At 42.0% G+C, this 17,205-nt stretch overlaps 1 protein-coding gene across 1 annotated transcript in view; it reads right to left on the bottom strand.

Moving 5' to 3' along the window:
- Window positions 1-17,205, bottom strand: part of kiaa1549la (KIAA1549-like a) — a gene marked incomplete at both ends in the record, with an annotated part of 83,869 nt that overhangs the window by 48,568 nt on the left and 18,096 nt on the right. Inside the window, 3 exons of the mRNA XM_080028235.1 lie at window positions 1,413-1,528; window positions 2,579-3,436; window positions 5,660-6,361. Of these exons, the coding sequence (XP_079884361.1) occupies window positions 1,413-1,528; window positions 2,579-3,436; window positions 5,660-6,361 (1,676 nt within the window). The remainder of the gene's footprint in view (window positions 1-1,412; window positions 1,529-2,578; window positions 3,437-5,659; window positions 6,362-17,205) is intronic.

Below are 17,205 nucleotides of genomic sequence, written 5' to 3'. Positions count from 1 at the left end.
GCCATTCTGCCTTATATGCCAGGTGTCATTTGCGCATTTCAAGGCTTCAAATCTTCGGCGCCACTTCAGCTCTCTCCATGCTAAAAGTAAGTCCCACAAAGCAACATGCATAGTAAGAGAAAAACGCTATTTTAAATTGTTATATTTTTGTTTGTGGACTTGGTTGAACTGAGAGTTTGTGTGTGAGGCAGTGCACACAATGTTCATTGTTGAAAATGACTGCCCTGTCGTCTTTAGTACTGTAGGTGTCCAGTCCTGTCATTATCACAGGGGCGGCCTTAACGATCTGGGGGCCCGTTTCAAGTCCTAGTGTGGGGCCCCCTGTTTTTTTTTTTTTTTTTTTTTTTTTTAATAAATAATGCTTGTGCATGCATGTGCAAGCTCCCCGCGAAAATAAAAACGCCCCCCCCCCCCCCTGAAATCTTACTGGCCACCCCAGTGTCCCTCCCCCCCAGTTCAAATGTTATTTTTTATTTTCATTTTATTTTTTTAATTAAATTTTTTTCCTGATATGTGTCCTAGTTCAGACATGATATGTTTTTTTTTTCTTTCTTAACCTTTTTTGATAGGTAGTTGCCAAGTTCATCACACAAACACTCCAATCCACTGATATGAGATCAGTTTGCAATTTTCAATTACTAAATTAATGGTAGGACTGTGGCCACTAGAACTGGTCTCTGGTCAGCAAAGGTCTTGAAAACAGCATAAGTGTGCTTTTGACATGCGTGCCACCCATGCATGTGTATAGGCACGTGTCCCAGCAGATTTTTTAAATCTGAATAAAAAAAATAAAGTTTGTAGTTAGCGAGTGTAACATGTTCTTAGCAAGGGCAGACTTTCATAAATAAAGGTTTATTTTTTTAGCAAGATATTTGGTCAAAAGCTAGTGGTCATCCGTCCCTCTGTGCAGTTGTTAGGCATCTGGCTGCTAGCAAGTTATGTTGTCTTGCTAATTTTACTATTCATCTGAGCTGAAATAAATAATGACTTTTTCCTTTATTATCTTCGCCAGAATGCATCAGAATGCTTAGATTACATGTTAAAAACACAAAAAAATCTTCAGGGGGGGATGCCCCCAGGCCCCCCTTCAAGGGTTTAGTTTTCTGACAAACATTACAATGGATACTAACATGATTTGGGCATTTGGGATTATAAATCATCTTTGAATTGGTTGTACAGCATAGCACATGCTATTCATTCAGGGGTGCGATGGCCACCCCACTCTAACTCTGTGGCCCACCTTGGCCACCCCCAGTCAAAATTTCCTGGAATCGCCACTGTGTGTACCCGTGTGTACGATGTGGCTCTTTGCAGTAACACAGTAAACAAATTTGGCTCTTTGTCTCTGACTGGTTGGCCACCCCTGCTCTAAGCCATCCTACCACCCTTGTATAGATTTAAGAGAAACTGACCTGTGCTAGGGCTGTGGAGTCATTCAGAGCTCTCTGCAGGGCGTGGCTCAGGCCTTTAGACAGGTTTTGTTTCAGGATCAGGTCCAGGCGGTTCCGTCTCAGCTCTATGGACAGAACTGTAGGAAGGAAAACAGGTCAGAGATCAGTGACTGTGCAAAAAGGTGTTGTTCATATTCTGTGACTAATTCCCACATTGACCACATTTATTTTCCTCAAATAATGATATAATGCCATACTTTATTGACCATGGAGGGCTGCTGGGGGAATATTAAATCTCTATTGATATATGGGTCCAATGTCTTGCCTAAGGACACAGGAGCTTTAGACTTTAGCCCTCTGGTTTAATGTGTCCTTGGTCACTTTGCAAAGCTGCTGCAAAACTCCAGTAAAAGCCTTAATACTTAAGTATATCACACAACCGCCACTGGTAAATGTAATCAAAGGCTAACAGTCTCCAGCTACTTATTAGCGTAAGTGTTTATGCTCCGGGACAAATCTGCCCCTCGCTTTTGTGCAAGTTTTAATTAAGTCGTGTGCATGTACCGGTTATTACATAAAACAGTAGATTGTGTCTGAGCTTCTGAAACAACATTTAACGGGTATTCATCCTTACTTGGTAATCATTTTTTCCAGATGAATGGGCTAGAGCCTGCTGAGTATGTTGTTGGTAATTTGATAAAGGAAATGCAGTCTTTGAAGTAACTGTAATGTGTTTTAGCAATTCATCTTATTCTTTTTAGTTTCTGCTCTTCATCTCCCTTATGTCTAAAATTATTAAGAAACCATTGTTTGACTGTAGATTAAAGTCGGAGTTGGCGATTCTGGAGAACGCTTGTTTTCAAAATCACTTTTTGTCAAAATCAGTGAATATCTCTACCTCTACCTGTCCATACTGTGTGCGCGCTGAACATAAATGAAGTGTTCATACACAGCCTTGGCTCCGTAACCGGGCATGTCGCTATAGCAAAGGTGGGGCCCACTTTCTTTGCATCCCATTTGTTTACATACCAGCTCGGGCATGTTTTAACACAGCATGGACATTGGACAAGTGGCAGATTGTGAGGAGATAATCACTCATTTCATCAAGTGATGTTGACAACAAGCATTCTCCAGAATCGCTGACTCCACCTTTATATCACAATGATAGGGGATTCCCAGTCTCATACCTGTTTTGACCCAGTACTTCTCAGTAACGTTGCATGGGAGAGGGGTTTCCTCTGCGCTGGTGCTGGACGGAGGCTCTGTGGTGGTGGTGGTGGTGGTGGTGGTGGTTTGGATGGGGATGAACACAGTAGTGGCAGGTGCCTGTGTTGTCGTGGCTGCAGTAGTAGTAGTAATAGTAGTAGTAGGAATAGCAGTTGTAGTGGTGGGCTTGGCAGTTGTAGTGGTGGACACAGTTGTGGTAGATGCAGTGGTGGTCGGAGGGTCAGTGGTGGCGGTCGTCGGGGGAACCGTAGTGGTGTCGGTTGTAGTGGCCAGTGTAGTTGTGATGGTGGTGGAAGGCTGAGTTGTGGCCACTGTGGTCAGTATGAAGCTGGTCGTTAGCTGCGTGGTCGTAGCATCGCTAATATTTGGCGGCGCCGTCATAGTACTCCCATTGGTCTTGGCCTGCATCGTTGTCATCATCTCAGCGGTGGTCACAGCAAGGGTGGTCGTGGAGGGAGTGGTGGTGGTTACGGTCGTCAGCTGAAGGCCTTCCTCGGTCACAGTGTCCTGGCTGGGAGCTGCGTGGGATGCCGGTGGTGTTTGTGCTTGTGCCGTGGTGGATGGCGGTAAAGTGGAGGCCATGGTGGTGGTGGTGATGGTGGGAGATAGAGATGGCTTTAAGGTGGTGGTTGTGGCAGTGGTGGTGGTGTGCCGTGAGGTGTTTCTAGTGTGCTGGGGCATGGTGCTGTTCCATTGGTGGGTGGAGAAAGGGCTGGTGACGTTGGACGGGAGCGTGACGTCGTGGTCGCCCACCGTGGACAGCAGCGACTCGGGGACGGTGGGGAGATCCCAGGCTGGCAGGCTGCTCACTGACTCCTCTGCAGGGAGGGACATTTTAAAAAACAATAAAGGTTTGTTAAGGTTATTCATACGGTTTTTTTAAATTGTCAACTAATCCTTTGAATGATGTAGCCTAGATGTATTGGGTGTGTGTAATCCAAAGGCCGATATATTGTTGCGATTGTTGCCCAAAAGCTATTGAAAACACATCAGTGACACTGTTTCACTGAGTGGCAGGTTCCTTCATTGCCATTATATTAGACACACTGTAGTTTATTATTGAGTCAGTCCCAAAAAAACTCCATCCTGTTGCTATGGATACTAATGAGACCAAACCAGAATAGTCCCCCAACAAATGCAGTATTTGAGTATATCTGCTGTTTGAGTAACACTCGCTAAAAACTACAGTGCAAAGCTGCTTTAGAAAAAATATTCATAACTAATGGGTTTGGGGTTGTGAGAGAATAATAGAGTCTGTCTAACACATTGTTGTTTTTGCTCTTTTAAAGCATTTGTTGACAATTAACAATATCATGGAATATTGCCAGTCTCGTCCTGCAACAAATAGAACACAAGACTATATTGTTTGTGAAATACACTCGGGGAAGGTTCTAATGAAAAGGACAGTCAAGTAGCAATATAGTGTATTGAATGAACCCCTTTCCACTCTTTCCACCAGCTCCTGTCATTGACAGGCTCCTTGCAATTTGGAAAAGAAGTTGGATAAAAAAAAGTGTAAACCAAGACCAATTAACTAAAATAATCTAATTGAATCGTCTACCTAAATGCAACAATGCCAAAGGATCCCAACACAGAAATCATTCAAATGAAACATTTGAAGGGGTTGGAAGTCAGTTGCCAGTTTTCTCATAGTACAGAAAGTGAGGAGGTTATTGTTATTTGAAAGTCATAATATGAAGTGTGCAGCAGCTTCCATTTTGCGCTATTACAAAAAAAATACAATTCCAAAAAACAGTGCAAAGCAGAGAAGCATTTTAATGTCAGGGGTTTAATGTAATCCATATCTATTATCTCTAGACAGTCAGCTAGTGGTGATGAGAGGTGTGAAGGAGGCTGGAGTGAACAAGAGGGAGGCAATCAATCCTTTCAGACTGGGAAAAGATCAAAGCCCCTCTTATCCTCCCCTCAAATCAGCACATGAGGACGTGTTGTTTTAGGGATGGATGTGATGATAGGACGTATACTGTGCAATGGGATAGACACTTTGGTTCATTCTAGTGTCAGAAGCTAAATATATATGTGTATGGATTACCTTGTTGATGATGTCACTGTGTGATGATGGTGTGACAGGAAGTAGGAGACATGGAGGGAATGAGACACAACATGGAGGTGAGATGAGGAAGGTGACAAAGACAAAGATTAGGATGATGATGATGATGCTGATGAAGATACAATGATGATGGCGATGGTATGATGGAAGATGTTGTTTAGGTGGCTATGATGATAGCAATGCTGAACATTACATGGGGAAGACAATGGTTATGAATGTTGAAGTTTGATGAAGAAAACTAAAGTATCATAACCAATTTATTTTTTTTTTTTTTTTAAGATTTTTTTTGGCATTTTTCATGCTTTATTGATAGTGTTAAGAGACAGAGGTGAAATGGCGCAGAGAGGGGAGTGACATGCAGAGAACGACCGCGGGTTGGAATCGAACCCGGGTCTGCTGCTGGGCCCGGCCCGGGGGGAACGCCCTACCAACTGAGCTAAGGGCACCCCTTTCTACAGTATGTGTGATTGCTGGTAATATAGGCTAGATAGCCCTGGCTATTAAAGTACAATACTACAAATAACAATGTATTCAAATGTTTAAACATTGCAAATAGTTGTTCTTTGAGTAGTTCATTTTCACTACCTTTTAATGAAAAAGGCTTTTTAAATCCCAGAAGATGATATTTTCTAATGTTATGCACCTAACATTAGAAAAGAAACGAGGTTACTGCCATACGTGGTAAGTTAATGAGCCAAGAATGTTAATGTCTGCAGCTTTGAGCAGACATGCACATGGTTTAATCAATCCGTCACCCTTTTGCTCTTGCGTTTTGGGGTTAAGTAAGACACAAATAAAAGACAAGACCCTCAAAAATATTTTAAATGCGATTATTAGAGGAGAAATTAAAACGTGATAGGCATGCTGTGCCTAGTAATGGATGCCAAGCTATGAATCACTGTTCTGGGGAGAGAGGGTTACGCCGATGATTAATAACACTATTAAAATGTTAAATATTACTGAACCATACCCAAACTGGTGCTGCTGTTGGAGGAGCTGCCGTTGACAAGAGCCAGAGAGACGTTGTCTGATGTTGCTGTCTGACTGTCTGTGATACTGGCTGGAGAGGAAGAGGGGGAGGGAGTGGAGGAAGGCAAAGAGGAAGCTGTTGTTGTAGAGGAGGAAGAGGAGGATGAAGACTGCTTGGATGACAAAGAAGAAGAGCCTCTGGTCCAAGCGGCTTTAGACAGCAGTCCTAACGGTTTTCCTAATACCGCTGCTTGCCGCTTTGCTGTCTCTGTCAGTATGGGGGGCATTGACGGTAAGGCGGCTTGCTCTCTTTGTCCCTCTCGGAGCATCTGAAGCCTCTTCTGTCCCAGCCAGGCTACCTGGTCTCTGGGCATTCTCTGCAGGTCACCCCCCTCCGCTTCCCCCGGCCTCCATTCAGCTCCCACTTCAGCCCAGGCACCGGTTCCGGTTCCGGTCCTTATCCCAGTCTCTGCTCGGACTTTGCCTGCTGCCCTGACAAGCAATCCTGCCTCTGTTTCGGTCCAGACCCCTGTTCTGGCCTCAGCAGACACTTCAGCTCTGGGTACAGCTCCAGGACCGCTGTCAGCACCATCCATTGCACCTTTGTCTTGAGCCCCAAATCTGTTTGAGGTTTCGGGGTCGGCTGAGAGGGTGGATGGCACCGCTGGGTCCAGAGGCATTGAGTCATGGTGACCACCGTCAGCTGAAGGGAAACATGAGGGAGAGGGAAATGAAGAAAAGGGGTGGATGAGAGAAAAAAGCTGAATTAAATAGAGCTTAATTAGGAGTTTGGGGCAACAACCATATTGTGAGCAGTCTTTGACTCATCTACCCCACAGTCTTCAGTTCTTTGGTTAACTCATCTATCATCCTACATCACATGCACGCAGGCATGCACACACACACACACACACTGTGTGTACGGCTACACTTGTGAGGACATTCAATGACATGATGCATTTCCTAGTCCCTTAACCTCACCTTAACCACCAAAACGAATTGCCTAACACCCTTGTAATAATACTAACCTTAACCTTATTCATACCTGAACCTTAAAACGTAGGCTTAACCCTCAAACAGCCTGTTAAAGTCCTGTCCTAAGTCAGAAGGGAACAAAATGTCCTCACTCTTAAGGTAATAAACTGAAATGGGTACACACACACACATACGCATGCACGCACACACACACGCGCGCGCACACACACACACACACACACACACACACACACACACACACACAGCTAAGAGTAAGTCATTAGTTCTTATAATGCCACCCCAACCATCCAACTGCCAGGAGATTTAAAACCGAACTGTTTACACTCACACACACACTTATCATGAGGGCATACACACTTTTTTCCATTTCTGGCAAATGCAAAAATATGCATATTCCTCCTCTTTCTGTCCTCTGCCTCGCGCACATTTATCCAAAGGGATTAATAAAAAGAAAAAATAATAATAATGTCTGAAGTAGGTCACTTATGTTTTAGGGGATAAAGCATACGGGAATTAATTTAGATATTCCGGAGTGCATAAATTAGGACAAACACATACACACACACACACACACATCAGCTGTGATTTCACAGATACTAATCGGATCTGTGAGTTTAGCCATGCAAGCCTGTGGAGTTATTATTCCTAGAACATACACAACCACTCAGCCTTAACCTCTCAGGCTCAGACCAATACTTCTGTATGATTTAATTGAATGTCATTTTTTTTATATACTTTAAATTTGACACCAAATGAGTTCGATACATGGAAGTGGTGCAGCAAGCACTACCCATTCAAAGAATTTAGCTTCAGCCTTTTATCTCCATTCTGTGAACTGTCCTCGTCTTCACTGTATAGCCTCAACAAAGCCTGAAGGTTTGGCAGACTGAGGCGATTATCCTGCCTAATGCATTCTGTCTCAAAGGCACCTTGCTGTAGTGCAATTGAAAGATGAGAAGAAAGTAGTCTGACCGTCTTGACGGCTCCATGGCTGCCTGACTGGGGTGACACAGTTTATTACTATCTGTTCAGATATGTTCTGAAGTAGAAAGGTTTTGGCTGTGGCATCAGTCCGTTTTTTATGAGATACTTCAGCTCTCTATGTAGAATATCATAAGAGAGAAGCGAGGTAAAGGCAGAGTTCTATTTAAGCGCACACTCATTTTTTTTTAGCCGGCAAATGCGTTGCAAAAAAAAGTGTGCGCGTGTCATCCACTTCCCACGCTCCCCATGCCTCCGCGGAGGATCGGTTAATTAAAAAGACAGTGATTCTGAGCAAGGGAGGCTTTTGCGGCGCTAGCTCTGGGGCTAAGCTGCTGCATATCCTCTGGACACCTGCTATAAAGCATTTCAAACACCACGCTGTTTAACTACCACGACAGAGCAATCTGTTCCTTGTTGCAGGATGTCATTTCATAAATGCCATTAAAAGAGGGGAATTAAATCCATTGACAATGCGTATTTCAGCTCCTTCCAGTGTCTGTGTTGTGTGTCAGTCCCAGCATCCAGAGCTTCATTAATCAGATTTAAGGAGGGAGAAAAAATTACAGGGCTAGTATTGGCAAGGGACATTACTTGGGCACTGCAGGGAGAGTCCAGTAACATGCTTGTTAAGCTTAAGGGAAATGTCATGTTTCTTTTTGCAGCAATTAATCTCATCCAAAACTCTTTACTCTAGCATTAATGAATGCAGTTAAATTATAATTGTTTGGCTTGCTCTGAACAGACAGTGATGTGAAAGGGAAAAGCACTGTTTGATATGCTGCAGCAGTATCTTCGTAAAATGATGGACAGTTAAAGACTTCCTGGTTACACATATTATATACAAAATATGAAGCTCTGATATATTGCACTAATGGGATATTACTGTAAAACCTGCACAAATCAATATTTGTATAGCATGTAATTAAAGGATCAAAAGACTAGGTGTAATGCGAAAAAGAGTCACTCGTAATGACGAAGCTACAACGAATTATCAATCGACGCTGCTGTTGCCCTCAGCAATGCAAAGCATTTTAGCGACGTTACCTTTTGTTAAGCAGTAGCCGCTTTCAGCAACAAAGTAATCAAATGCGATATGACAACCTACATGCTCGGCACGAAGTAGAACACCAACATGGTTGGCGACAAGCAGGTGAACACAGTGAAGCATTTAACAGCAAAAGAAAGAGAGAGATGTTTCCCGCAGGAAATGATGGAGACCAAAACATTGGCGAAAGAGTGAACATTGGACTGCTGCCAGGTAAACAGAAACATGGCTCGTGTTCTGTGACTGCTGGATGTGGAATTTTTTTTGTAAAAATTGTCCAGAAAAACTCAATAATGATAATGTGTCAATGGTATGTTTACATCATGTTGCTTGAAGTATTGCTTCTTTCTATTCAGTTGATGGTTTCTGTAGAGACCTGATTGTTTTCTAAGGCATTTTATTGTCTTTGATTTGTGTAATGAATACAATGTGTATTTGTATTTTTTTTTAATGTATTTACATGTACTTATATTTGTACCAATAACCCACATTTATGTGGATCTCTCATTCAATAGGCATTGACCAATTGTTCCTCTCAGAAAATGACCATATGTGTGTGAATAGCTATTAGGTCCTCATAGCTATCCAATTGATTTCCTAATCATGAGGAAATCAATTTGTTTGAACAGAGTAATGGAAGGATGAATGAAGGGATTGATGAATGGTTGGATGGATGGATGGATGGATGGGAGGACTGAACCATATGAATAAGTGTTAGCAGTGTTTTGAGTGGTTTTCTCCTCCAACAGCTAGCCACCTGCTCTGGCTGAGAGAGACATATGTGACACTACTATCAGACCTCTGGCACAACCCTCGGAAAGGAGAACCTCCACTGAGAACAAATATGGACAGGATGGATGGATGCATGGGTAGATGGTTGGTAGAACAGGAGTAGATTAAAAGATGGATACATTTGGATTTGGAGTAGAACTGACCTGCTTTTTTCTATTTGGACAAAAACACAGAGGACATTTTTTTTGCCCATTCCTGTGTGAGAGCATTCAGTTTTATAAGCAGATTATGAGAATCGTCACATGGAATTGGTGCACAAAGCACTACTGGCCATTTACGAGGCTTTAGACGAGTGACATGTTTTTTTTGTGTTGACCAGAGTGCCGAGTTGCCAGCTGGAATTGTGGTGTAGCCGTGCTGTAACAAGCCCTGTCGAGCCTGGCCAGGTCACTACAAGCTTTTCTGACCACCCAGATTAGCTGTTCCCATGGTGCCTGGGATAATATAATAGCAAAATGTCTATGGCCAGTGGCGGTTGGCTTGGCCCTCCTCAGTCCCATGTAGTGTACTTGGGAAATGTGGTCCAAACACAGTTGATTCCATGATGCCACCCTGACTGTGAGCAGGACAGGTGGTTAGGAAGTGTGAGAGTGGTAGTGAGCCAGTTGGTTCCTGAGCTCTGTGAGAGGAGTCTGGTTAGCTGTATATCTGCCAACTAGCCCATAGATAGATATTATTAAACAGGCCAGATGAAAATTAATACATCTTTCTCTAAGAGCTCTACTGGGCACAATATCCCTATAAAAAACTACACCAGACTTTCTAGTTTAATTTTAATAATTGGGCTGCTGCAGTACAGTGGAGAAGACATGATTCACAATAATGCTGTTATGGTAAGGGGAAGAAAAAATCTGGCAGCCTTAGAAAGTGAACAAATAAATAAAGCTAGTGTGCCAAAAGCTGGGCACTTCTAACAATGACTGGAGGTTTTCATCATCTCCAATGTGCTCCATGTTACTGGTTCGACTAAAGAATAAAATGTTTGCACATATTGGTGGCATCATATCACAGGATTTAGAGTTAGTAAAAGTCTTTCAAAATGTCAGTTACCGTTATAACCAACACGCGCTAAGTGGCTAAGTGTTGTTTCATGTCTTATCCTCAAAGCTTTATTACGAGCTAACTTTGTGAGCTAGCAGCCTCAAAATGACATCATGAAGAAACCATTTGATTTGAAATTCTTTTTTTCATTTTCATGGAATCACGACGTACGTAACAATGGCAAACCGCACGGCCCCGCTCTCTTCTTCTAACCTTTTCCAGCGCTGCTCAACTTTCCACACCAGACACATTTACAGGACACGCCTCGTTTCCCTTTCAAGCTTGGCATAATAGTCTTAACTTCTTTTATTTGGTTTAAATGATTGTCTATATAATTTTATATAGCCTGTTAGATATTATATGTATATACATATATATGTTATGTTATATTCTTATAAGTACATATTGTTCTGACGTTCTCTTTTGTTATTATTTGTAATATCTTTTATGCTTTGTCAACACTGTTTACATTTTTGAATTGAAGAGAGAGAGAGAGAGAGAGAGAGGATGTCATGTAACATGCCGTGGAACTGACCATTTAGTAAAAACATTTGACTACCACAATTTGTAACTCCATTAGTCTATAGTCATAGGTTATGTTTATTTGATCCTCCATTAACACTTGCATAATATTCCATATTTAGCCAATGTTCTGATTCCTGAGCGCCTTCCAAATACATGTTTCCACTTGTTAAACCATATCTCATTTTATTATACAGAGGCAGCCAAACAAAGCCAACCACAGCTTCCCTGAGTTCCAGTTGCTTTTATGCACAATGTATTTTCTTCATGGTTTTTCAACTTGTATATGGGTTCCTGGTGAGACTGTACCTCCCTCTTTCTCCACCTCCTCCCTTCTGAAAACCTGTGTTCAAATACTAAATAATGTGGTACGAGACTCAGTGGGAGTAAGTATGGTCCGAAGCCAGTAGGTTTTGTCCAACAAGGTGAGGCCGTCCAACAAGGATGGACGTGTTACCATTTCCTGGAACTATTCAGGGCATCCATCTGTCATTTGTGTGGGCGAGAATAGGAAACCATTTGAATGATTTGTAGAACAGATCAATGGAGGATAATGCAAGGTGATTCAATAATCAATGTCATGTTTTTACCATAGAGTATAACATCTTTTAGATTTAGAGAGAGCAAAAGGTATAACATACAGGGTGGATGGATGCACGACATGTGTGATAACATAAGGCAATGTGACATGCCATAATTAGGACACCTGGGTATGTAAAAAACTGCATTATCTATAGCTTTGTTTATATCGCGACCAACATATCTGCCTCATTCCTTGGTGATCATCATTTTATCATGACAGATTAACAATTCATGGCCCATTGATCATTTATCTTTAAACTTTAACCGCCAGTGTGTGTTAGGACCTCATATGCATATTCATTGTGCCATTACTCATGTCTACGGCTGTCTCTTATCATACGCGGGTAAAGGTAGTGCACTAGAGGGTCTTCACCTGAATTATGTTAAACACAGCGGGCAAACTGTGATCATACGGTTATTCATTCTGACTGAAACGCCCCCCCAAAAAATCTTCCCTGTGCATTTTATCAGCAGATATTTTTGGTTTATAAAATCCTTGAGTGTTATTTTTTGAATTGATTAAAATGACATTAGATTTCATTTTGCGCTCTGCTCACTCGCAAAGAGGGAAAGCTGTTGCGTGAAATGGATATTGTTGTTTCTTTCGATAACATCAATGCACCCTATTAATGCTCCTTGTTGTTGTTATACGGCTGTATTTCAGGACGGGAAAAAAAAAGAGAGACATCACGAAGCACAGAACCCTGTTTCCTTCTTTATCTAATGGTAATGGTTGCCCTGGTGACAGCATCCCTGCGGTTGCTGTGGTGTGGAGAGCCAGCCAGGCACAGAAGCAGCCCCGCTGTCAAGCAAGCCGAACAGGGCCGTTGATTTACTGTTACCTCAAATAGGTTCAGTCCCTGCAGTGTTTCTCTGCAGCTAATGATTGACCTGACATTTGGATGGCAATAGTTTGTATAAAGTCGCCATCCGTTATTAAAAGCAACTGGAAATCTCTGAGGAATATAAAAATGATAAGACCTCTGTTCTCCTTTTTTTTCCAAATGTCTCTTTGATTTTAAAGGCTGACCATGCAACATTTTACTTCCCAAGTCAAATTATTGAGTCACAGAAAAGTAATCCGACTCAATTTTCACTTCTGCCTCACTAGAATGTGTGGTGGTGTGTTTGAAATGTAATACACATGTAACCATGCTGAAAACATTCCAAATCATGATAGTCCGTGTTCATTGTTTCATTCATTGATGATCACCTATCCCGCCAGATGAGCGTGTAAAACAAGGCTGTGGGTTTTGACATTCTAAATAGACTAACAACATGCTAGAATACACAGATGCTCCCCGGCAAAATACAAACTGCAGTCAAAGGATGTAGGTATTTGTTAAGGTGGAACAGTGCTGTTCTACCTTAAATAATTGCTATTGGAGAAGGAAAAAAAAGAAAGGTCCAACAGCTCGTGGAAGATTATTATACGTGCATTCAAGAAATGTCAGAAAGTTGGCAGCAAGTAATAATAATATCACCCTTGGCTGCCGGGAACTGCCAGGTACCTAACAGGAAGCAAGCTAAGACAGTGGAGTCTGTTGGGATGTCTATTATTGCTTGGTTGTATCTAGCCGCCTGGCAAAATGGTTGGCTACTTATCAGACACCTGGCATTGTCTGGATTTTTTTTTTCAAATTGCATGGCTGCTGCCTACTTGGCTCCTAGAGAGGCTGTAACATGTTGTTCTAATGCCTTTTAGCTTCCTTATGGAGGGACCATCCGTGATGGTGTGGTGCTTTCACCAGAATATCGGTCTCCCGATGTATATTTTAAAATAGCAACGGTATCCTTTAATAAGCGCCATGAAACATCTGCTGTGTAATGTGTGTATGTTTCTTATAAATGCGATTGATCGCCCGATCGGTAATAGTTTTTTTTTTTGCCAATGTCACCGGGAGTTTTTCTTCCTCCTTTTCCGGGAGGTTTATCTTTATTTTTTTCTCGAGGCTGTCGGAGTGACTCAGTGTGCAGTGGAGGGAGAAAGACAGAAATGCAGGCAGACAGAGGGAGAGAGGTAGAGACTTTTAAACTGTTGATAAGTTTGGGCTTTGACTTCTAACTGATTGACTGCTCTGAGCTGAGCGAATCAGCTGTTTGACACAGAGATAAATACAATGAATGTGTTGTGTGATATGTGCGTTAGTACAGTAGCGCTGACAGGCAAACAGGGTTAATTGGATACCGGCCAATCCTACAATACACACACTTTTGCCTACAGAGCCTGACCAGTGAGGCTCATTAAGTGGAGAAGGCACATTACAATGCAGTAGGTAGGCACATGTAAAGTAAGGCAATAGGTATGCAATCATCGTGCAATAAGTAAGACCAATACACACAGAGCGGCAGAATGCAGCATGGCATAGCCTCATCTGTGCTGCTCTACCACAGGGTCCTGTGTGACTGGCTAACAGCAATGGGACAGCTCCAAGGCACTCAGTAGGTCAGCCAGTCTAGCATAAACAGAACGTGGGTGACATCTTGGGCAGATGTGACGTGCACGCGCACACACATATGCACATGATCACACAGACCTTAAATGACAGGAGCACTCCCGACGTACACACATAAACTCACATAGGCTAGCAGCAGACATACTCTGCGCTGTGGAGCACAGGAGTGGTTGGACATTCACAAACACTCACACACACTCACATTTTAAGTGGAAAAAATAGCACACACACTCTATCTCCCGTTTCTATTTTCATACACAGATATAAACAGACAGGTACACAAAACAACACTCCCTATCTTCACTTATTCCTCTGTCCTCCAGTGTTTTTCACACACACACACACACACACACACACACACACACACACAGACATGTTGTACAACACAGTTGCATCACGGCCACGACCGTCTATAAGCTCAGCCAGAGACAAAGGTAGAAAAACAAAATATGACTGTAAATATGTTTCCAATTGCAATTCCAAGGGCAATATATCTCAAATACTTCTCAGATAAATAGTTTGGTTTGTCGGAAGACAAGATAGATGAAATGAAAATCTAGGGAGATGACAAGAATACGGAGTAAAATCAACAACTCTGGGGAGCTACATCACAGAAACATGAAAGTTGGGAAAGCTAGCCTTGCCAGCTTTCATGTTAAAGCAGGGTTGGAGATTAGTTGTAGCTGTGTACAGGCCAGCTTAGCCTCCAGAGCTGAGGCTGTGAAGCAGAGGGGCGACAGATTCTGCGTCCATTCCTAAACAGTTCTCTGAACAGCCTCTCCCAGCTGGCTGAAGCCAATGATGTAGCTGTGCTCAACAACCTCCCATCTGGCCGGTTCTGTTGCCGCTGTGTAAGGCAGGCACTGAATGTCCAATTACCAACTGAAGCACTAGCCAATGCTGAACCCATACAGGCAGTTAGGGGGGATACTCAACATACCTTATTATCGCTTTTCCTCTCCAGGTTTTATATAGTGTGATACACAGCAGCATATAAAAGCACCACAGATGGAAAGATGTCATAGACCACACACGTTACACAGCCTGTTGTATTATATTCAAAAATATATGATCATGAAGAAAAGAAAGGTGACCTTTTAAGCTGACATGTTCTTATAAATGTGGTGGAAGATAACATCCTCTCATTGTATATTGTCCTTTATATCATGGTTTACGACAGGGTTGTCCAGACGTTTTTTCACTGAGGGCCAAATACTGAAAAATAGACCAAGGGGCCGGGCCACTCACTAGAGGTGGAATCACTCGAAATACAATCATATGAAAAAGTTTGGGAACCCCTCTCAGCCGGCATTATAATTGACTCTGCTTTCACACAAAAAATATAAAAGTGGTATGTCTTTAATTTACCAGGAACAGCTAAGTACTGGGATGTTTTCCAAACAAAGATTTTTTGAAAAGCAGTATTTGGTTGTATGAAATAAAATAAAATGTGAAAAACTGGCTGTGCAAAAATATGGGAACCCTTGTGGTTTTGTTGATTTTAATGCCTGTAACAGCATGTAAAACTGATGATTTTAAACACAAAGTTGGTTGGATTATGTTGTTAAGCCTTGAACCTCATATAATTGTCTGTTTAATCATGAGAAAATGTATTTTAGGTGCCTAAATGCAAGTTGCACTTCTCTTTGACTCTCTGCTGAAGTGAGACAGAATGGGATCATCAAAACAGCTCCCAAAAGATCTTAAAAACAAAGATTATTCATTGTCATGGTTTAGGGGAAGGCTACAAGAAGCTTTCCCAAAGGTTTCAATTGTCAATTTCTACTGTAAGGAACGTTGTCAGGGAATGGAAGGACACAGGCACAGTTGCAGTTAAACCCAGGTCTAGCAGACCAAGAAAAGTACAAGAGCGGCATATGCGGCGGATTGTGAGAATGGTTGCACACAACCCAAAGATCACCTCCAAAGACCTGCAAGAACATCTGGCTGCAGATTGTGTATCTGTACATGGTTCAACAAATCAGTGCAATTTGCACCAAAACATCTGTATGGCCGGGTGATGAGAAGGAAGCCCTTTCTGCGCCCACGCCACAGATATAGTTGCATGGAGTATGCAAAAGCTCATTTAGATAAGCCAGCTTCATATTGGAAGAAAATGCTTTGGACTGATGAGACAAAAATTAAGTTATTTGGTCTTTATAAAAAGCAGATGTTTTGGTGCAAATTGCGCTGAATTGTTGAACGATGTACAGATACACAATCTGCAGCCAGATGTTCTTGCAGGTCTTTGGAGGTGATCTGTGGGTTGTGTGCAACCATTCTCACAATCCTCCACCTATGCCGCTCCTGTTTTTTTCTTGGTCTGCCATGCCCGGGTTTAACTGCCACTATGCCTGTGTCCTTCCATTTCCTGACAACGTTCCCTACAGTCGAAATTGACAATTGAAACCTTTGGGAAAGCTTCTTGTAGCCTTCGGCCTAAACCATGACAATGAACAATCTTTGTTTTTCAGATCTTTTGGGAGCTGTTTTGATGATCCCATTCTGTCTCACTTCAGCAGAGAGTCAAAGAGAAGTGCAACTTGCATTTAGGCACCTAAAATACATTTTCTCATGATTAAACAGACAATTCTATGAGGTTCAAGGCTTAACAACATAATCCAACCAACTTTGTGTTTAAAGTCATCAGTTTTACATGCTGTTACAGGCATTAAAATCAACAAAACCACAAGGGTACCCATATTTTTGCACAGCCAGTTTTTCACATTTTATTTTATTTCATACAACCAAATACTGCTTTTCGAAAAATCTTTGTTTGGAAAACATCCCAGTACTTAACTGTTCCTGGTAAATTAAAGACATACCACTTTTATATTTTTTTTGTGAAAGCAGAGTCAATTATAATGCCGGCTGAGAGGGGTTCCCAAACTTTTTCATATGACTGTATAGCAAAATCGATTCAATGAATACATTATGACATTCTAATGATATTACAAACATGTTCAGTTAGAGCAAGAATAACTTTGTGTAGTGCTGCATACAGCAAGCTATTTTATATTTTCTGCATCAATAACCGAATGCATGTAGTAAAAAAACCTGCAGCACAATGTTACAGTTCACTCAATAGTTTTTACTGATTTAACGAGTTCCCTCAGTGAGAATGTATCG

This window comes from Ammodytes marinus, assembly GCF_949987685.1.
Source record: "Ammodytes marinus genome assembly, chromosome: 5".
Lineage (NCBI taxonomy): Eukaryota > Metazoa > Chordata > Actinopteri > Uranoscopiformes > Ammodytidae > Ammodytes > Ammodytes marinus.
This window is presented reverse-complemented; position numbering and strand designations above follow the sequence as displayed.